Source organism: Piliocolobus tephrosceles, chromosome 2 (genome assembly GCF_002776525.5).
Source record: "Piliocolobus tephrosceles isolate RC106 chromosome 2, ASM277652v3, whole genome shotgun sequence".
In the NCBI taxonomy this organism is placed as follows: Eukaryota; Metazoa; Chordata; class Mammalia; order Primates; family Cercopithecidae; genus Piliocolobus; species Piliocolobus tephrosceles.
Window position 1 is genome coordinate 72221418 of NC_045435.1, and position 22899 is coordinate 72244316.

General features: G+C 41.0%; 1 protein-coding gene across 2 annotated transcripts in view; it reads left to right on the forward strand.

The window, feature by feature from the left end:
* The window catches only part of PRICKLE2 (prickle planar cell polarity protein 2), a 175441-nt gene that overhangs the window by 92694 nt on the left and 59848 nt on the right, over nt 1–22899 (forward strand). For both annotated transcript variants that reach the window (XM_031935185.1, XM_023200415.3), the window contains exons 3-5: nt 13370–13483; nt 16420–16557; nt 19130–19333. In XM_031935185.1, coding sequence (XP_031791045.1) covers nt 13370–13483; nt 16420–16557; nt 19130–19333 — 456 coding nt within the window. The remainder of the gene's footprint in view (nt 1–13369; nt 13484–16419; nt 16558–19129; nt 19334–22899) is intronic.

Consider the following 22899-nt stretch of genomic DNA (forward strand, 5'->3'; position numbering starts at 1 on the left):
CTGATTGTATTCTGGGCAGCAGTATGCCCTACTAAGGACTATGTTTCCTGGCTTCCCTTGCAGCTAGTCCTATCCAAGAGATTCTAAATAGGAGGTTAGTACTTCTAGTAAAACTCTTTCAATGTTGTTCATCCAGCTGCCTCTTACCCTTACCCACCTTCTTACCTGGAAAGTGAATGTGATGGTTGAGACTCCAGTAGGCATTTTGCAATTTTGAGCACAGAGGTCACTAACACATGAGATGGTGGATGCAGAAAGACAGGAAGAGCCTAGATGCTTCATGGTTTTTATAAAATGCCAAACCAGTCCTAGACCTCTATTCTTAGGTCATGATTACTAGCAGCCCAAAGCAATTCTAACTTCTAGTTTTGTTATTATTTTTAATAACAATCAAACTGATCTGACAATTATGTACATCCTTATAGTTCACAGTGTATTTTCATTCTTTTGTCACTTTATTTTAAAATGTGTTTATTTTTAGTATATTTTATATTGAACACCAACAAAGAAAAAATTGTAATAATTTCAAAATGCAATACCTGGATATAATAAATATCCTGTATAAACAATGACACCAGTCAATATCTAGAAATGTATGTAGATGTAATGAACAAAATGACTAAACTATAAATCTAAGAGAACTTAAAACTATGATCTTTGTTAACTTAAAAAAATTCCGTTTCATATGAAGACATTCAGGAAGAAAATTTCAGGACCCTTGATCGGAAGCTTTCAGTGCCCGTTATACTACTTTGGTGTAGACAAATATTCAAATAAGGCTAAAAAAGAAGAGTATTTCCGTTGAGGACATGATCTAAGAAATAAGTGAACTAGTGTTCTATAGAAACTAACTAGCTAGCCATCAGGATATTTCCACTAAAGGACTCCTTATACTAGCAACTAACCATGTTGAAAAAACCTTAGCCAGTATTACAAAAACAAAACATTTAGAGTAGTATTTATGAACACAAGCATAATAGGTTCCTTGCCTTCCACAAATAATCACCTTTGAAATGCTAAAAGCAGGTTCCAACTGGGGTTTCTGTCTGCGGTGAGAAGGTGCAGATACACATGGGGTGATCTACTGATTGACCTTCTCAAAGTATTCTTTGGAAACAGTTTGATTTTACTTAATTTTAGGAGGCTCTAGTGTCCAGTTTGCTGGGCAGACTTCTCCATGGGTTTTTTACAAACTGGAATGCCTTTACCAAGCAGAGGGTCTCTTCCATGCTTTAGCCCACTGGGAGGTCATTGACACTCAAATGCTGGATGACTTCATGGGGGTTAATTATGAAGACTCCTCTTAGTGCAAACCAGGACCTTCTACCAGCACACCGTAATCTCAGGAAATGTGTTTAGTTAAATCTGACAAAAGTGTGATGCTTATGTGGCCCAAACCACCATTCTTTCTTGGTATATTTATCCAAACAAGATAGCTAAAGTGAGAATCCACTGAGACTGCAACAACTTCACAGGTCACATTGTAAAATTCATTGTCTTTATCACTAAAAGCAAGAAGTTGTTGTGAACACACAAAGGTGAAATCCAAAGGGTTGAAGAAAAGCACCAAACATTTCTCCTTATTATCATCAAGGCTTAGATCTTTGAACTCTCCATTGACAAAGGCTGTACCTTTAAAATAGAGTGACAGCAAGTGCATGGTATGAGGAAACTTGTGCCGAAGGCAAATTCTGCTCGACCAGAATCAGACCACAATATGTTTGTCAAGCATGTTTTCCCCAGAAGCCACAGGCCTAAGGACTACAGAGACAGGATGGTGCGCACATGTCGGGCAGCCAAAGCCAGGAACAGCCTTCCCACAGCAGCCACCATCTTTAGTGCATGCAGGAGTCACCTTTTCATCACTTTAAATCCTCACAATACCTCTATGAGATGAATACAATTATTCTAGTCCTAGAGATAAGGACACTGAAGTCCAGAGAAGGTAGTTAACTTGCCCAAAGTTGCACACTTAGAATTTGTCATGGTTAGGACTCAAACATTCAATGTCTAATGCAGTTTCTTTCTCCTACCTACACTGTAGGTAAATATTAACTTGGTTGATACTGGAGTAGCTATTCCCAAAGTGGAGAATCTTTTTTTTCCCTCTATTAAGTATAAGAATCACTGACTTACTAGAACACAGTTTGATAACAACATGCTAGCATAAAAAAGTAGTTTTATTAAGGTTTGGGCAGGGGTTTTGTTGTTATTTTTCTTCTTCATGGGGAACTACACTGTGTTTACCTCACATCCTCTTTGAGAAAACAGAATACCCACCAATACATAAATGATTGTGAGTGTTCATCAGTTCTTATTATTTCTGGGAGTTTAGAAAGAAAACAGGAAGGGAGAAAAGAAAAGAGTGCTATAGAGAAAGGGCAAAATTCTGGGAATTTGGAAAAGACTGGGAGACAGAAGAACTGTGACTACTCTGAAGTATGTGTCAGCTGAAATAGACAACTTGGCTTAATGTGTGATTTGCTGGGACTGTTGAAGACAGAGTTGGGCAACAGATAAGTTGTCATCATACTCTTTGAAGTACTCTTTAGCTGTTTAATCTCCTACAGCTCTTCTACTGCTCTTTTTACTTTTTGAAAGAGAATTTGCCAAGGATACTGACCATTTAAGCTTCTGACAGTGATAAGCTAGAGCCGGCCTCATACTGCCTTGCAAGAGCCAATTGGTCAGTTTTCAGGAATTTTGTAAATCAGTTGTTAAATACAGCCATTATGAAAATTTAATTATATAAACTTATAATTAAATAAATTACATTTTTTAAAGATGATAAATAATTGAAATTCATCACTTCCTAATTCCTTTATCCTATTCCACTGTTATCTATATTCTTGAGACTGTTTTGCCTATTATATGTGTATGGTGGGAGTGCTGTGTGATGCTATGTGTATCTCTTTCCAATTCCACATCCAGTGATGTCACATTGGTAGCTTGAATGTGGGGTTCATAGTGGGATCACATACCCTATGGAAATTGGCAAATGCTACAAATCAGTGCCTAACTTATTTTTTATTGAATCTTTGTACTGTTTTTGTCTACCTCTTATGGTTTTTGCCTTATTTTACCTTTGTATTGTAGTCATTTGTCTACTTGTCTTATACCCTCTGCCTAATGTAACCTCTTTCCACCTAGGGGTGGTTTCTCATTCATGTGTGTGTTCTTTCCCCACAAGCACTCAACAATTCCTTACGCTTGTGTATCACAGATAACGTAACAGAATAGCACAGACTGAGTGGCTTAAACAACAGAATTTATTTTCTCACAGTGCTGGAGTCCAAAATGTCAAGATCAAGGTGTCAGCAGGGTTGATTTCTGGTGAGGCTTTCCTTCCTGGCTTGCAGATGCTTTTCCCTGTGCACGCTCCTGGTTATCTCTTCCTCTTCTTAAAAGGACTCCAGTCTTACTGAATAGGGTCCCAGCCTTATGACCTCATTTAACCTTAATTATCTCCTTAAAGGCCCTATCTGCAAATATAGTCACATATAGGGGTTAGGGATTTGATATGTGAATCATAGGGGGTACGCAATTCTGTTTATAACATAGACATTTATGAATTATGCATTAGACTGCTTCAAAGCCAAGAAATATAGAGCCTTCAGCCTGTTGCTCTCTCTTTGTTAGTTACACGATATCATTTCAACCTCTTATCAATGCTTCAAGGTAGATATTATTGTCCCCATTTTACAGATGGAGATATTAACTTTCTACAAGAGATAAAATAACATGCCCAACTACATGCAGATGGTAAGTGTTACATCCAGTATTGGAACCCAAACAATCTGACTCCAGAGTCCAAACATGTAACCCCTATAAGAAACTGCCATCTTGTTTTTTTCATACTTATATATGTGTGTATTTTTATCTAAAGGCAGTATTGAAACTGTTGTGAAATAAAGTTGGCAACTGTTGGGGAATTTTTAGTAGGGCATATATGCAAATGTGTAAACAATCTGCAAAGGGTGTTTTGGTAAAATTGAGATGAGGGAGTCTATTTAAGTGTAACTTAAGTAGAAAATGTTCAAACCCCAAGTTCTTCCATTTCTGCAACCTTTTCTATAAGACAAGATAAAATAAATGTCAGATAATGCTCCAAACTAAATGGAAAGTATTTTCTAACAAAACATTGACGTTTAATATTCTAAATAAAATAATAAACTAACAGTGTTGGAAAGCGTGGGCATGTGAGAGCCAACAGGCCTAGGAGCAAAGCAACTCGTGATTTTGAATTGTAGTACCAGGTTAGGGCATAACATAATTATTTTCCTTAATTTGTTCAAACAAAGTTAATTCAACTTGAAAGAAATTCTCTGGCTTCAAATACAAATGGGTGTCACTTTTGTCGCTTCTGAAATAAACAGTACATTGACAGTTATTCCATGCATCCTTTACTTAACATCTTCTCCACCCACCCCACAGCACTAATCTTTGGTGAAAAAGCAAATGCTTTGATGGAATGAAAGAGAAGCTTAATGAGTTTTACTCTGGTTCCTCTTGAAACCGCACTTGTGTATTCTGTTGCTGTATGTGTGTGTCTAGATCCTTTAATAACCCAGACAGCTAGAAAGGTAAGGTTTGAATACAGAATGCATCCATTCAAAAAACACTTATTGAGTATCTAGTACATGCCAGACCCTCTTCTGAGGGTATACAGCAAACACAGTCCTAAGTACTCACATTCTAGAGGGAAGAGAAAGACAATAAACAAATACATCATTTGTCAGCAACCGATAAGTTCTTTGACAAAAAGCAGACTAAGAGTTTATCAGTTTCAGCACTGTTGGCATTTTGATGGGGCTCATTTGCTGTGGGGGCTGACCCACGCATTGTAGGAAGTTTGGCAGCATCCCTGGCCTCTACCCGCTATATATGCCAATAGCGGCTCCCTCTCCAAGTTGCAATAACAGAAAATGTCTGTAGACATTGTCAAATATCTCTTGGAGGATATTGTTACCCCCAGTTGAGAAGCACTGGGTTGGAGGATGGGGATAGAGGTGCTAATTTATTAGGATAGTCTGGCAAGGCAGCTAAGGTAGCCATTGAGCAAAGACTGGAAGAAAGGAGGATGACACCATATAAATATCTGGGGGAAGAACCTTTCAGGCAGAGGGGATGGCTGGTGTAAAGGCCATGAGGTGAAATAAACAGCAAGGAGGTCATTGTGAGCAAAAGAACTGAACAAAAGGAATATGGTAAGAGACACAGTCTGCCAGGTTGTAAGGAGGCGAGGTCATGGTTCTATAGTGAAGACTTTGGCTTTGCATCATAGAGGCATGAGAGATAATCCAGGGTTATTGTTTTGGGGGGGTTTGAGGTTTGTTTTTTTTTTTTTTTTTTTTTTGAGATAGAATCTCACTCTGTCACCCAGGCTGGAGTGCAGTGGCACATTCGCCACTCACTGCAGCCTCAACCTCCCAGGCTCAAGCGATCCTCCCAGCTCAGCCTCGAGAGTAGCGGGGACCACAGGTGTACACCACCACGCCTGGCTGTTGTTTTTTTTTTAATGTTTGTAGAGGCATGTTCTACCTTTGTTTCCCAGGCCAGTCTCGAACTCCTGGGCTCAAGCAATCGTCCTGCCTTAGCCTCCCAAAGTTCTGGGGTTAGTTGTGAGCCACTGCACCCAGACCATCCAGGGTTTTGAGCAGAGCAGTGACACACCCTGGTTTATATTCCAATAGAGTTGTTATTGCTGCTGAATAGAGAGTCAACTGCAGAGGCACAAAGGTGAAAGCCGGATCCAGAAGCAGCCAGAGCAATAGTTCAGGTGAGCACTTAGTCATAGCTAGACTGGTCCTGCAGGGGTGGTGGAAAATGACTGGATTCTGGATATGTTTTGAACCTACATTCAACAAGAATCCCTGTTGAATTAGACATCAAGTGTGAACAAAAGAAAGGAATCTTTGAAAGATTCTTCTTTGAAAATACTGCAAATGAGCTTTTATTTCTGATTTTGATCCTAATCCTAGGGGAGTTTAACATGATGGAGACATTGTTTAGGCATTAGGCATTAGACTGTTGTTTCCTAAATTGCTTCCTGAGTAAACCAATTAAAATTATAATGTGGGCCTCCAGGAGAAAAGGGAAGGAGCCAAACTTGGTACAATTTCACCTCTTAAATACCACTTAACGGCACTGTTCTCCTATTGCTTGGGTAATGAAATTCTGGCAAATAGGGGCAAAATGAACACAGGGGCCCTCACGAGCAGCCCATCCCTATTTGCTCACAGCTGTAATGCTACCTGATGGTCCTCCAGGTTCCCATTTGGGAACCACTGTGTACTTTTTTAAAGACCACCATGTGCAGCAAATTCAGGCAGCATCTTTCCCTTCTCTGTACAACCTGCCTTCTGAGATGCTCAGGTGCATTTTAGACATTACCTCCCCAAATTGAGGTAGATTAAACAAGGTTCCAAGCTTCTCAAACTGCAGGTGAGGGGAAACGTGAAATAAAGGCTCAGCGTTCGAATTAGTCCCTGGGTTAAGTTGGATTTTATAAAACCTTCCGAATATATCAGCTCATATCTGAGATTACACTTCAAGAGGGTTGGCCTTGACCTTGTGGTTGTGTTTGGCTTTTCCTTAAACTAGTGTTTCTCCTGGTGTGGTCTGAGGTGTTTGTTAAGAGTGCACAGTTCTGGCCTCCTTTTCAGACCCAGAGGGATGAAAATGGCAATCATCTTTAATAAAGGTCTCATATGATTCTAAAGCATGCTACTGTTTGAAAACCACTGCTGTATCATTTAGGAATTGCATTCACTTCCTAGCAACAGAGACTGTAAATAAAGAAATAGTTTATTTCTCTCACTCAGAAGTTCAGAGAGAGGCAATCCAGGGTTGGTCTGGTGGCTCCATGGTATAAAAATTTTTAAAAAATTTTTTAAGTCCAGGCTCATAACTTTCTGTCCTACTATCCTCAAGTTACAGCTTCCATTCCCATTTGTAAGGTTACTTCATGGCACAAGATGGCTGCCGGAGCTCTAGCCATTGCGTTTACATTCCAGACAGGAAACAGGAAGAAGGGGGAATGGGCAAAAAAAGGTCTTGGCTAACAACCGCCTAGCCTCCTTTAAAAGAGTCTCCCAGAAGTCACACCCTTCCATGTCATTGACCAGAATATATAACGCCACATGTAGCTACTAAGGAGCTGCAGAAATATTATTCTTAGCTGAGTATATTGATGCTCTCAGTAAAATGGGGATATTGTTAAGGAAGAAAAAAAATGGATATGGGTGGGAAAACTCTGCCACAACTCCCTTATACCATCATGCCATGGTGTTGTGGAAAGACTGTGTAATTTGGAGATTTTTCACATACTGTCTGTTCATTTTGGCTTTAATTTGGGAGCTGTGTGTTGGTTATGTTCTGGAGAATACCGAAGGAAAATGTGTTCATTGTTTCTGTGGTCAGCCAGGCAGACCTATTGGGAATCTACTGTATCTGGGTATGGTTTGGTTTTTTCTTCCTTCTTTCCCATCCATCTGCCAGTCTCTTCAGTCTCTTTTTTTCTTGATAAAGGAGAACAGAAGTAGAGGATGGGGAAGTCAAGCTCAAAGGTGACTCTGTCACTTTATAACTATGTGATATTCAATCTGATGAGTATGAAATACCCACCTCCAGGGTGTGCAGAAGTTTTATGAAATACTGTATATAAAAACACTTCAAGCGCTAGGGTCACTCAGTAAGTCAATAGTTCAATGACCGCTTCCTTCATTCAGATCAGGCTTATCCAACCCGTGGTCCACAGGCTGCATACAGCCCAGGATGGCTTTGAATGCAGCCCAACACAAATTCATAAACTTTCTTAAAACATTATGAGATATTTTTGCCATTTTTAAGCTCATCAGCTACCATTACTGTTAGCGTGTGTGTTTTTTTTTTTTTTTTTTTTTTTTTGAGACATAGTCTCACTCTGTCGCCCATGCTGCTGTGCTGTGCGGTGACATGATCTTGGCTCACTGCAAGCTCCACCTCCCGGGTTCATGCCCTTCTCCTACCTCAGCCTCCTGAGTAGGTGGAACTACAGGCACCCGCCACCACGCCCGGCTAATTTTTTGTATATTTAGTAGAGATGGGGTTTCATCGTGTTAGCCAGGATGGTCTCGATCTCCTGACCTCGTGATCCACCCGCCTTGGCCTCCCAAAGTGCTGGGTTTACAGGCGTGAATGTTAGTATATTTTATGTGTAGCTCAAGACAATTCTTCTTCCAATGTGGCCCAGGGAAACCAAAAGATTGGGCCCCCTCCCCATCTAGATGGTTAAGAACAATTGATTCTGAAATCGGCCAAGAAAGTCTAACTTCTCCTTTGTGAGTTCCTGCTTTAAGAAAATAAGGATACTTTGATAAGGAAAATGTTGCCACCCAAAAATGTGAGCACTTTGCCCTTAGGATTTCTTGTTCTTGCCAGAGCTGGTGGAATCCCCTGCTGAATCATGTATCTAGATGTGGAAGGAGACACCTGAAAAATTGGGTGAGATCCAACAAGTTCTCTTCTCTTTTCTGGGCTTCGTGGATCTCTTGAAGAAAATGGGAATCCTACCATTTGCCTGACAACTGCGTGAGGTTGGTTGGTGAGGGAAAACAGTAGAAAGCACTAAAACTCACAAAGTGTGGTCCCTAGACTAACAGCAGGACCTGAAGAGGAGTCAGAAATGCAAATGTCCCCACCCCACGCCTACTAAATTAGAAAGCTGTGTTTTAACAAGCCTTCCAGGTGATTCTGATGCAAGCTATAGTTTGAGAACCAGTGCTCTAAATAAAGTGCTTTGCACACTTCTTAAAAAAAAAAAAAAAAAAAAAAAAAATCAGCTTACTTTTAGTACACTTTTCTCCCAAATGCAGAGTCATCGCTTCTCCAGCCTTCATCTTTCTGCCCAGGCAGAAATGCTATCAAACGTGCAGTTCCTTCCAACAAACCTCATCTTTCCAGCTGGGCGAGGCTTTGCTTTGTAGACTTTATTTGCGCACTAACTAAAGCACTTGGGATCTGTCTGACACACACTGAAGTTGCTGCCAAACCTTTCCTGTTGCAGAGTCACACCTTAAATAAAGGCCTTCAGCTATTTCATTTTCATAAGCCACTTTATTGTGTTCAAAATGCTTTTGTTTAGGGGAAAGGTACCTCGTATGATTTCACCCAGGGTGGAATCACAGGACACCTTTATCTGGGAATGTCTCAATGGAGCAAAGTCTCTAACACATTCAACAGATGTGCTTTGAATAAATATGCTCAGTACACACAGAATGAAAAATACAGTTATCAGCATAATGGGTAATAGCTTAGTAATGATCATCATTGACAAAATTCTATTGGATTTGCTTATTTACTCCGAAAAATGAACAAGTGAAACATGTTTGGACTAAAATGAACAATCTGCAGGATTTTCAGAGATTGTGCCAAATTTAATTTTTGTAGTGCCAGAAAGTATACTCAGTATTTTCCCATTACCCTTGGTTCACTTGATGTTTGTTTTGGGCTATACAGTAGTTTTATTGTGGAGGATGCCAGAGGAAAATGCAGGCAGCATTCCTGTATCCAGCCAGAGAATTCAGGAGAGCTGTTTCTCCCTCCCTCCCATCCATCTGTTAATCCCCTTTGCTCGATGAAAAATTGGAAAGTCCAGCATCTAAACACCAGGAGGCGACACAAAGCTAACATTAGAGGGGTGCGTTTTTCACCTGGACTTCAATGGACTTTGAAGAGGATTGGAGGTCCTGAAAGGACTAACTCATTCTCCTTCCTCAGAACAAGCCACATCACCTACCATGTGATATGGGAGTGATTTGGGAGGTTGTTAATTTATTAACTGATTTATTTTAGAAATGGGGCATTTTGCTACCTAGGTGAGTTCTTAAGTCATCCATCAAATTATTAGTTGCCTTGTGAGAAGATATTCCAGCATATTCTATATTTGAGGAATTACTGGAATAATTTTGAGTGGTTATCAGTAGACTTGAATTATAAAAGGTGACAAAAGATGTCCGGGAAAGATAGAGCTGTGTTCCTAAAGAGTAGTCACTGCCTCTGTTGACTTCAGAATTCAGTCTTTAGGATGGATCTCAGCTCACCAAGGGACTTATTTACTCCTAAGTTTCTCCAGAGTCCTCCGTCACTGCTGACTACACCTTCACTCAGTCATGTCATGTTGGGATTCATTTATTCTCCAGTCTTCAAAGTATCGAATGTTTTTAATCTCATTTCTGGGTGTGGACGCTGCCCAAGACGGGGTAGTCAGGGTCCTCCTCTGGGGAATTTGGAATTGAGAAAAGTGAGTCACTCTAGGACAGGCTTTTGAACTGATGCTGTGCAAACTCAAGTGCCATGGGAAACCTGAACCTTTAAGAAGGTGAGAAGCAGATCTGCAGGAAGAGAAGAGAGCAGAGATAAGAGGACACTGGGCTCAGAGAACAGAAACTTGGTACAGTCACCTTCCGGTGGCATATTCTGTTTCCTCATGAGACCCTTTTATATACATGGCTAAATTTCTGAAAAAACACACACATACCCACACACACACACACACACACACACACACCCCTTTATAACACTTTGCCATTTTTCCCCTGAAGTCAAACTAGTTTTAATACCATTGTAATCCTTGCAACCTATTTTTCTTGCTTTTACTAATGTAAGTGGCTTCAGGGTTTGGTCTCACTCTATAAGCCAGCAGTGTTGCTGCACATTCAAAAGCTGGCCTGATGCAGTGGCTCACACCTATAATCCCAGCACTTTGGAAGGCCAAGGCAGGAGAATAGCTTGGCCCAGGAGTTCAAGACCAGCCTGGTCAACATAGCAAGACCCTGTCTCTACAAAAAATTTTTAAAATTAGCCAGGCATGGTGGCATGCGCTAGTAGTTCCTGCTACCCTGAGGTGGGAAGAGTGCTTAAGCCCAGGAGGTCAAGGTTACAGTGACCATGATCACGCCACTGCACTCCAGCCTGGGTGGCAGAGCAAGACCTAGTCCAGGAAGTATCTGGATTGTTCCATTTAGAGTAGGTCAGGATTGATAGTATAACTATCGTCATGTATTCATGTTATTTATTTTTATTGAGAGCCACATGCTTGTGCCTACACTCTCATTTAATCATCTCAGTCTTATGATGGGTATTTTGAACAGTCACATAACTTGCTCAGGAACCCAGAGATGAGAAAAACAGAGCCTTGACTCGGGTCCAGATCTACCGGCTATGCCCTAGAGGGTGCAGGGAAGATTCCAACTTGGGCTAGCCTTAGACAGTATCAGAAAGGGCTTGGTTCAAAGTACCAGTTCAGAAGGGCTCTCAGGCCTGACTGTGCTCTAGGCAATGGACAGGGGGTGTGTGAGTAATTAGAGGTGATTAAAAGGAGGGTCAATGGAACCGCAACTAGACTCTGCATTTTTAAGCATCCACAGTAATTCATCTCATATTAGCAATTGTCCCTAATGTTCCATAACGACAATGGGAGTTGTGTGAATGACAAAGTAGTGATGGAACAAGGCCTTTCTACAAGCAATCTTCTGATTTGGGAGTCAAAGCCCATTCCCCAAGACATGAGACTGGGCCTGCTTTTTTATACCCGGCCTTTGTGTGATGAGGCATATGGCACAGGGACTCTTCTGAGGATGGAACGCTGTGCAAGTCTCTTAATAGGCAAATTGCCAGCTTCTAATCCCAAAGTAGTGATCTGGGTTTTTACTTTTTCTCAGAGTACTGGTCAACAGTGGGCTGTCTTCAGAACCCGGCGCCATTCATTCCTGTCCCTGGGCATAGCTCTCTGCCAGCTGCCTATAGGAAGGGGCTTATACAGACCTTGCCTTTGGAAATCTAGCTAATCTAGGACAAGAGTTCTTTTTGTAATTGCCTCTGGGATTTGATTAAAAGGATGATAGGCACATGATAGTGAGTGGTTACCATCATTAGTTATGAAAATAAAGATAGCTTTCACATTTTTTAAGGCCTTGTCATTAAAAAGCCTTTTCACCCCCTCTTCTAACATTTATGACTTAGTTTCTGGAGATCAAAGTAGACAGAGCTTTCGTAACTCTTCACCCCAGCATTCCCAAAACATGTGTTCATACCCACAGCTCCCTCAATGCAAAGGAATTAGACCAAGTTTAGACCAAGTTTGTAGAATGTAACAAAAAAAAATTTTTTTTTTTTTTGAGACAGAGTCTTGCTCTGTCACCCAGGCTATGGCGTGTTCAAGCAATTCTCCTGCCTTAGTCTCCTGAGTAACTGGGATTACCGGCATGCACCACCAGACCGGGCTAATTTTTGTACTTTTAGTAGAGACGGGGTTTCACCGTGTTGGTCAGGCTGGTCTCAAACTCCTGACCTTAGGTGAACCACCCGCCTCAGCCTCCCAAGGTGCTGGGATTACAGGTGTGGGCCACTATGCCCGGCCAAATGATGACTTTCAGAGCCCCCAGTCTTCCGTCTTGCCCATTTGTTGAATGAATGCCTTGTTTCGCAAGAGGTGGTCATGCTGTTAAATAAGAGATACTTGAGAGTATTTTCCATGATGTCATCTGAGCTTGTGGGTTTTTTTTCTTTCTTTTTTTTTTTTTTGCCTCTCCTATATAATAACATACCTTCTGTATTAGCCAGTTTTTTCTTTCTCTAGTTTTGCATGTGGCTGAATGGTGGAATGTCTGTTTTCTTTTCTCAGGCAAAATTAGCTGCTTAGTGCTTTCCCCAGTTATTGTTAGAGTTGAATGAGCCTCATAAAGTACAAGAATATGTCCTAACAGTCATAAACAAGAATGTTCTAGGATGTGCAAAAATCCTCATGGTAATGACAGTTTTTAATTACACGCTCTGCATCCCAGATTTAGTGAGTCTATTTCTGATGGATGTCAGCTGCTGCCTGCCTTACAAAAGTCTTGAAACCTGGAGGGCTTTAAATGTAGGTGGAGGCTGAGGTACCTAGGGGTTTGCCGAGTGCCAAAGACTGGCTTTAACTCCGTTGCTGAGGCAGGTGCTGACATATCCCTTTGGCTAGGGAGGCACGTCACATGCTGGAGACTAACAGAGAAAATGGTAAAGCCAGCTCTCAGGGGAGTCTGCCGAGAAAGCCCTACCCTCTGGTTCACCAGCATGTCTGCTGAACTCTGTTTCTAGGAAAATTTAATGGCTTTATTTTTCCCTCACAGAGAGAGGGGAAAATCCCAGATATGGATGATTTGCCTGACTCTTGCTTTAAGGATGAATTTCTCTGCTTACCATAGGAAACTCGTCTGCTGTTGACTTTCATAAAGGTTCAGGACTGTGGAAGTCAGTTGCATCCTGCTGGGGGAGTCATCTTCCCAGTGAGTGGGAATACGCACGTGGTTTGAGTAACGGACAAGTCATCTATATGCTTTCTGTCCTTCAGGTACACCAGTACTATAGCTGTCTCCCAGAAGAGAAAGTCCCTTATGTCAACAGTCCTGGAGAGAAACTGCGAATCAAGCAGCTACTACACCAGCTGCCGCCACATGACAATGAGGTAAGGGGCTAGAGGGGGCTTGTGCAGAATTTTCTTAGTTCCTTCTGTGAATTGTTACCTTTTTCATAATCTGCCACCAATGAGATAGCCAAAGAAGAACTCTGGCCATTTATTTTAGGTTTTAGCTTCCTTAATTACAGCCAAAATAAACTGGCCAACAATTTACTTCTAGAGAGTATTACTAAAAAAGCAGAAACTCATTATAAACTGGATTGGCCTCTATGCCTGGCACTACTAGCTATTTGGGGGTAACCTGGGAGCACCAAAATTCAAAAGCTATGATTCCGAGTTTTCTTTCTTGAAGGATATGCCAGGTGGGTTGCCTGTGTGTGTTGGAGAGATGATTGAGATCCCCTGGACCACTTCAAGCCCTGCAAAAACTTTGTGACTCTCTTGAATTTTCAGCATCATTTCATATTAAATGAGTGTGCAAATTTTCCACACTACACTGCAGGAGAAGTTGTGTGTCCAGAATTGTAGCTCTGAACATCTGTGTTTTTGTCATGGTGAAGTCTGACTTGCCGAGGTTGTTCTTTGTACTGTTGAAAGTGTGGATGAGCAGACTGTCCTTTTTTCTGAACCCAGAAACATGGCACTGTAAATGGGCATCTCTTATCCTTGAAATCTGATTGCTCATAAAGAGAAATTTATAAACATGATTTTAAAAGATCATTATGCTGGAAGGGAAATCAGTTTACATACTAGAAATTCATTTTTAGGTATCTGGTTTTTAAAAATAGTAATCCTATGGAACTGAACTGTCTACTTGACTCTGACTGCATTTAAAACAAAAATGTAATTTTAAATGGATAGGAGAAATAACCCCTTTAGAGAGCTGGACACCAGCTTTCTACCAGCCCTCCCACCCACGAGCTGGATCCCTGCAGCTCCGCCCCGGGGGAAATGAGTGCTTTTCAGTCTTATTTCCCCACATTAGAATGAAAGGGAATAATTTGAGAGCCTCAAAAATAAATTTGAGTAAGCAGCACAAAAACTTTAAAACTGAAGCAGTTCCCTAGAAAGAGAGCTATAATCCTCTTTACTGCTGCTTATTTCAGACATCATAAAACAAATATAAATAATGCTTTCTCCTTTAAAGTTGAGAGCAAGCATTGTAACCTGATGCCTGGTTAACTAATTTGGAAGTGAAAAATGCGGGTTTTTACAAGCAGGAAGGGTGTGCCTTCCTTTGAAAGCATGGCCCTAAAATGTCAGTGGTGTAACCATATATTCTGGGCTGTTCAGGTCACTGCAGTTCTCTCTGGAACATTTACATGAAGGTTTTTTTTTTTTTTTTTAACACTTTTTATTTGATAGAGGGAAGCGATTGGCTCTTCTCTGATCGTAGTGGTTTGTTGTGTTTATGGTTAACTGTGCTTTTATGAAAAAAGACACCATTCAAATTACAATGTCCTGTTGGTGGGAATTGTGTGTGTGTGACCCAGTGGGCAGATTTAGCCTATTTGAAATGGCCCTTTTGAAGACAAAGGGTGATTGTGATTCTAAAGTAAATATTTGACCATTTTCTTTTTTGCACAGATAAGACAATTTTGATATACACAGCTGTCCTGGTTTTCAAATTAGGATGTGACAGTCCTAGTACAAAGGTTTCCCTCTAACCATCTGTATAACAAATCATCCAAGCAATTCACTTAACCTTTCTGATGTCCAGATTACTCCAAAGTATGACAGGAGATGGGATTAGGACCATGTTTCCCAAAGTGTGGTATATATATATATGACCCTGAGTGTTATGTGGACATGGCAGTAAATGAAATGAAACTACATATTGAGAAAGTTACTGTCTTTTAAATTGTATTGTATTCCTTGTGATAGAGGAGTTGAATAATCAAGGAAGAAATTTCAATTTAGGTGCTAGCAGGTGTCTCATATCTCTCTAACTCACACTGGCCTCCACTTTTAAGTAGGAGCATCAGGGATCTCTGTTTTAGGATTTCCTACAAGCAAAGTGACCAGATAGAATGTAACAACACGGTTCTGTTCCCATTCTATTTAGGTTTCTTCTGGTTTTTTTGTTTGTTTGTTTTGTTTTGTTTTGTTTTGTTTTGTTTTACAGGTGATATTGGTTTTCCATTTATAGTCATAATATACTTTCTTTTGAAATAAATGCTTCCAAGTTTCCAAAAAAATTGAGTCAGTATTAAAAACAGCATTAAGTAAATAACAGCACAAGAATATAGCATAGCACAATTCCCAAGGTGTGCATAAATAAGGGGAGATACTGAATTCAAATTATATTTAATGTTCCTCCCTTAATTCTGTGAGTTTCTATATTTAACAAGAGGGAAAATGTCTCTTGCAAGTCGACTCAACTGAAGCCTAGCAGGCAGCTTGTTCCCCGCTCTACAGAGATAAACATGCAAAGACTTTTGTGCAGCACCACAGATGCCTGGACCAACTCCTCAGGCTCATACCTTTGTTCCTTATTTTTCCAAAATGAGATGGGAGAACAGAAGCTGTGAGCACATGGACACCTGCTCTGGCTCACTGACTTAGAGTCATTCTTGATGTCAAGGATCACTTGCATGGGCACATGGAGATGAAAGCATCAGGTTCCTGCAGTTTGAAAGAAGGAGAACTTCTCAGCTCTTTCCTGGCAGCTGAGTCACCCCAGATGATTTGATCTTAATATGGTGAGCAGAGTGAGGCAACCACAATAAGGAGCAGTCACAGAACCTTTAGCCTGCCCAAGGCTTGGGATCCAGAATTCAGAGCCTTTGGTAAACTCTTTCGGCTGTCAGCAATCTTAGCAGAGACTCACCTTAAATCTCTCCAAGGCTGTTGTGGTTAAAGTTCAGGCGAGGGCTATAAAACCAAATGAGAGCGTGTTTAACGAGAAAACTCAGAGTCATGGGCTTCGGGAATCTTAAGGAGCAAGGGTGACTTCTTCCATGCTATTGTCTGTGTCTGTTCAGGTTCGATACTGTAACTCCCTGGATGAGGAGGAAAAGAGGGAGCTGAAGCTTTTCAGCAGCCAGAGGAAACGTGAAAACTTGGGCCGTGGGAATGTCAGGCCTTTCCCAGTCACCATGACAGGAGCTATTTGTGAACAGGTAAGCATGGATTCAGCGGAGTGAAGACGCATTGTTCTGGCATCTTTTCACCCATTCATTCATCCAACAATTGTTTTATTGAGTGCCTACTATGTGCCTGAGATAACAGTAGTGAACAAAAGACAGGAAAGTTTCATCTTGCCCTTCTAAGGAGTTGGATTCTAGGGGAGGAAGTCAGACAATAAATGTAATCAACAAAATAGAAAAAAATACAGCAAGGAAGAAGACTTGGATGTGCTGGACAGGTGGGGAGGCTGCAGTTTTAAGGAAGGTTGGTGGGGAAGACCCTACTTAGAAGATCTGAACAAAGATGTGCACAGATGTGCAAGAGGGAGTGAGTCATGCAGATTTTAGGGCAGAGGGAATGCTAAGGCAGAAGGAATGACCGGCTCAGTGGCCCTGAGACGGGAGGGTGTCTGTTAAATTCAAGGAAAAGTGAGTTGACCAGTGGGCTGGGGTAGAGGGAGTGAAGGGAGAGAATTCAGATAAAGTCAGAGTTCTGGGTGAGCCATTGGAAGGACTGAGCAGAGCAATGACATGATGGATTTATATTTTAAAAAGAGACCTTTAGAAAATGGAGTTGGCTCAGGCCATGGGTCAGCCTCCCTCGCAGGATCATCCCAGAACCAGAGCCATTTAAAGAGGAGGTAAATGATCTTCTCCCGAGATTTGAGAGTTCCTTATTGAAGTGCATGAACCTTCCCAGTCATGTTGACAGGAGCTATTTGTGAACAGGTGAGAGTGGGTTCAGGGGAGCGAAGAGGCATTCTCCCTAGGACCTCACTGAGTTCAAGATTCTGGATTTCCTTGTCTCCTCTGCTCCTGTTGAGTGCTCAGGGTGTGGTGAAGAAGAGTTTTGGAGACTGCAGGGTGGAAATACACCTTGCCTCACCTCTCAGCTGCCACAGGCTTTCCAGTGCTGATTGTCATTCTTGGTACTTCTCTTAGTCCTACAGCTTTTTGAACATTCCTATCTAACTCCTTAATCTCTGCATAGACCCCTTGAGAGCTGAAGATATGTTAACTGGATCAGTGAAGAGGAGGTAGGATGCTGCCCAAGGGAAGCAGAAGTCATTTGAGGCCCTTGTTTGAGATTTCAGAGGGATAGAGTGAGAAGGTTCAGTTATATGGGATGGGAGAGCTAATTGACCAGAGATTTGGCAGTGGGCTCTTTATTCTTGTAAAGTATATCTGGGACCCACCCTTAAGGTACAGCTGGTCAGCGGTTGTGATCTGAGATTCACTGTGTTCAATCCAGGCAAGCTGGAATCCTTGCTACTCTAAGATCAATCTCCTGGAACCAGGCAAGCTGAGTTTGCCTAAGGGAGAAGGAAGGTTGGGCATTTTGTGGGCAGGTGCCAAGAATCGTGTAGAATAGTGCCAAGAGTGTGGAGGCAGAAAGAGCTTTCGTAAGTTTGACTCATGTTTCTTCCAGATGACCTTGACCATGTTACTTTCCCTTGGTTTTGTCATCTATGGAAAGAATGAATGATGACTCATGTGAGGGTTATATAGGATTATGTCTGCATGCTTTAGCTCTGCTAACATTATCACAGAAGGTAAGGATAACATGATACCTTTCTTTTGTCCAGTCACACATGGATGAGCTCCCAGAGACTATTTTTGAGGTCTTTACTTCATTTTCTAAGATGCATTTCAACCCATAGCATGGGAAAGATTTGAAGATAGCTTCTCTGCTCTTTAGACATTGTCCCCTTAGCTCAGCCACTCTTGTAGGACTCTAGTATTAGACTCAACCTGTGAACCTCACGGCCCATGCCATGGTCAGCAAGAGCATCTCCCTAGACCCACTTTCCACACTTTATTCTTCCCTCAGAGACCTTCAAATCATATTCTTTTTGTCCCAGCCCCAACTATAAGCATAGGTGGCCAGTGATTCTGCCTTGTTTCTTTCAGGATCAAGAGGCAACTTGAGAAAATGAGTGAGAAGGTAGGAAGGGATAGGAAGAAATCCTTTCCATAGTTTGACCTTAGAAGTGGTGCCATGTCAGTCAAGACTATGTAGAAAGATGTTAGAGAAAGCAGGCTAAAAGCATGTCTGAAAGGCACACAGAGAAGGTAGTTAAGGGTGAGCGTGCTATTATGTACCCACCCTCCCTCCCATCTAAAAGTATAGGCCCACCTCCTCCAAGCCCGTCCTGCCACCCACCCCCTCCCCAGCCACTCCTCCTGGTGTTAAACCTGGCTGTGTCTCTGCGTGGAGTTTGAAGTATCTGAAAGATAATGAGGCTTTCCTCTGTGCCAGTTTGCCTCCTGCCTGCAGAACCCCTGTACGTTATTGTGCTAAAAGAGCTTTTCTTTCTTTCTCATCTTTGTGGTTCCTCATTCTCCTAGTGACTTTATCTCTATATTATTTGTAAGCCTTAGGAAAGGAGAGTTCAGGGAGGACAAGAAAAACCTGCCCTGCTGCCTATGTAAAGCAGGAAGCATAGTGACTGCTTTGAACATAAGCACTCAGTAGCCAGCTAATGGTGGTTGTCCTTTATCGTTTATGCACAGCTCTGGGAGATGGGGGCTGGTGTGACTACTAACGTTTCTGTTTGCCTCGCAGTGTGGAGGCCAGATCAATGGTGGAGACATCGCTGTGTTTGCATCACGTGCTGGCCATGGCGTTTGCTGGCACCCGCCGTGCTTCGTATGCACTGTCTGCAATGAGCTCCTGGTGGATCTGATCTACTTTTACCAAGATGGGAAGATATACTGTGGCAGGCACCATGCTGAGTGCCTGAAGCCACGCTGTGCAGCCTGCGATGAGGTTAGAGCAAACTCCAGCAGGTTTACCTGCCCATCACCCCTTCATTGCACCATAGCCAACACAAGGTCTTCTGGCTTTCTGCACTGAAGAAATAGATGCATATGAATAATATGCATAAGAATAAATATGCATATAACTGGCCCTAAGTAAATTCAGAACTCTAAAAACAACAAAACAAAATTGCATTGTGCGTCTTTAGATATTAACCCTAATCTCATGGAATAATCAGTAATGGAGTTCCGTTTTCCAAGATTCAGTGCTGCAAAATGATTAGAAAAGAGAAGAAAATGGGTAGCATTATTTGATTTTTCTACAGTTTATAAAAGTTCTGAATGAAAATTCAGGAGGCAGATGGATACTTCATTTGGATATCTCTGCTCCATGCTCTAAGAAGTACCCTATTTAAGAAAGCAGAATAGAACCCAAGACCTCTGCCTGGCGTTCTTCCCCTACTAGAAGCACACACTACCGTGTAAGCTGACAGAATAGAAAACCTGGTTTAGCTTTGTAAGTTGGGAGCAGAAATAAGAATGTTCTAAATCTGACCACTTTTATGGGAATAATTTGGATAAACGTCTTAGACAGAGGTTTCCTCCTGTGCAAAGGATTTTTTTTGCATCTATCTTTCCCTGTAAATAGCTGTGTGGGAGGTGAGTAACACTCGCGTTTTTCAGCCAGAGAACCTAGTGTTACATGGGCATTTCTTTCTTAGAAACTACCTACAGGGGACTCACTTTCTAGGAGGAAGCTGATCAGACTTAACTAATTTGGATTCTAACACTAATGGTGATGTTCTAGAGAGATCTTCTAGAAAAATAGCTGAAAAACTAAATTCAGATCCAACTCTGTGGTTCTAGGACACCTTTTTACCTTCATGCCTTAGTTTCCACATCTGAAAATTGGTGCTCAGAATACAACTTTGTGTTGTCTAATGACAATTAGAATATAACTGAAGCACACACTTTGAAATTTGTTTATTGAGATATAGTTTGCATAGCATTAAGAACCCTTTTAAAGTAAATAATTCTGTAGATTTTAGTGTATTCACAAAGCTGTGCAACCATCACTGCTGATTCCAGACCATTTTCGTCAACCAAAAAGAAACTCTGTGTCCATTAGCAGTCACTCCTCATTTCCCCTTTCCCTAGCCCCTGGCAACTATTAATCTATCTCTGTGTCTGTGGATTTACATGTTCTGGACATTTCATGTAAGTGAAATCATATGTGACCTTTCAAGTCTGGTTTCTTTCATTTAGCATGTTTTCAATGTTAATCCATATTGTAGTATATGTAAATACTTCATTCCTTTTCATAGCTGAATAATATTCAATTGTATGAATATATCACATTTTGTCTAGCCATGTATCAATTGATGAACATTTAAGTTGTTTCCACTTTCTGGCTACTCTAAACAATGCTGCTATGAACATCTATGTACAAGTTTTTTGTGTACATATATTTTTAGTTATCTTGAGTGTATATCCGGGAATGGAATTACTGGGTCATATGATAATTCTAAGTTTAATCTTTTGAGAGAATGCCAAATTGTCTTCCAAAACAATTATAACATTTTACATTCCTGCTATCAATGAGTGAGGATTCCAGTTTGTCCACTTTCTCACTAATACTTGTTATTATCTGGTTTTTTTTTTTTCATTATAGCTATCATAATGGGTATGAAGTAGTATCACACTGAGGTTTTGATTCGATTCACATTTCCCCAACAGCTAATAATGTTGAGTATCTTTTCATGTGTTTATTAGGTATTTGTGTATCTTCTTTTTCAGAGAAATGTTTGAAAATTTAATTTAAATTTTTTTGACACCCTTTTCAATTGGGTTATTCCTCTCTCTCTTTTTTATTTTTAAAGACAGAGTCTCACTCTGTCACCCAGGCTGGAGTGCAGTGGTATGATCTTGGCTCATTGCAGCCTCCACCTCCCAGGTTCAAGCAATTCTCCTGACTGAACCTCCTGAGTAGCTGGGATTAAAGGCATGCACCACCATGCCTAACTAATTTTTGTATTTTTAGTAGAGATGGCGTTTCACCATGTTGGCGAGGCTGGTCTCAAACTTCTGGCCTCATGTAATCCACCCACCTCAGCCTCTCAAAGCACTGGGATTACAGGTGTGAGCCCCTGTACCCGGCCTATTTTTCTCTTTATTATTGAGTTGTAAGAGTGATTTGTATATATTCTGTATACTAGTCCCTTATCAGATGATTGACAAATATTTTCTCCCATTCTATAGCTGTATTTCCACTTACTCAATGATGTCCTTTGAAGCATAAAGTCTTTAATTGTGATGAAGTCTACTTTATTTTTTGTTGTTTATGCTTTTAGCATCATATCGAAGAAACTATTGCCTTTCAGGGTCATAAAAATTTACACCTGTGTTTTCTTCTAAGCATTTTATTGTTTTTCTGCCCCTAGCTCTTTAATCCCTTTTGAGTTAATTTTTCTGTTTTTCTTTGAGATGGAGTTTTACTCTGTCACCCAGGCTGGAGTGCAGTGGTGCAATCTCGGCTCACTGGAAGCTCCACCTCCTGGGTTCATGCCATTCTCCTGCATCAGCCTCCCAAGTAGCTGGGACTACAGGCAACTGCCACCACACCCGGCTATTTTTTTGTATTTTTAATAGAGACAGGGTTTCACCATGTTAGCCAGGATGGTCTCGATCTCCTGACCTTGTGATCCACCTGCCTCAGCCTCCCAAAGTGCTGGGATTACCAGGCGTGAGTCACCACACCCAGCCTTGAGTTAATTTTTATGTATGATGTGAGGTAGGGGTTTGAATTCATTATTTTATATGAGGCTCTCCTGTTGTCCCAGCTCCATTTGTTGAGAAGACTATTCTTTTCCCCATGGAATGGTCTTGGCCCCCTTTTCAACAATTAATTGACCATATATGTATGAGTTTAAATCTGGATACCTATTCATCTATATGCCCAGCCTTATGCCAGTGCCATGCTGGCCTGATTACTGTAGCTTTGTAGTAAATTTTGAAATCTGTGCTTTGAAATTTTAAAAACTCTATACTGGGGGAAAATACAGATGCTCGTGAGGGCCTGGCAGGTGTTGTAAATGAAGGTGACTTATTTAAGGCAATAGGGAAGGGTGAAGAATATGACAAACTGAAGAACTTGCCACTCATTAGAAAGCAGCAGCCTCTCTTCTTAGCTCTAGTTTATTATTGCCATGTAGGAATGTGCACTGAGCATTGCAAATGTTGTGTTTTCAAAAGAGAAACCAGGATTCCAAGTGTTAATATGATATTTTCCATTTAAAAAAATAATGTGTCCAGACCAAATGAAGCAGATATGTATGTCCAGTGTGCCTGTGAGCTGTCAGTTTTTGATCCTGCCTTATGTTCTCCAGGGTGGAACATTCTTTCTCTTATTAAATGTGGTTAAGTTAATTACTGGCTAGGCCAGAAATCATGTTTATTTATGCTTTAGGTAAATCCATATATAGGAACTGACATACATACAGAATAAACATATACATATGGATTTTTATTTAATTATTTGTGAGTGGGATCTGCTTTCTTACCCTTCTAGTTCAGGGT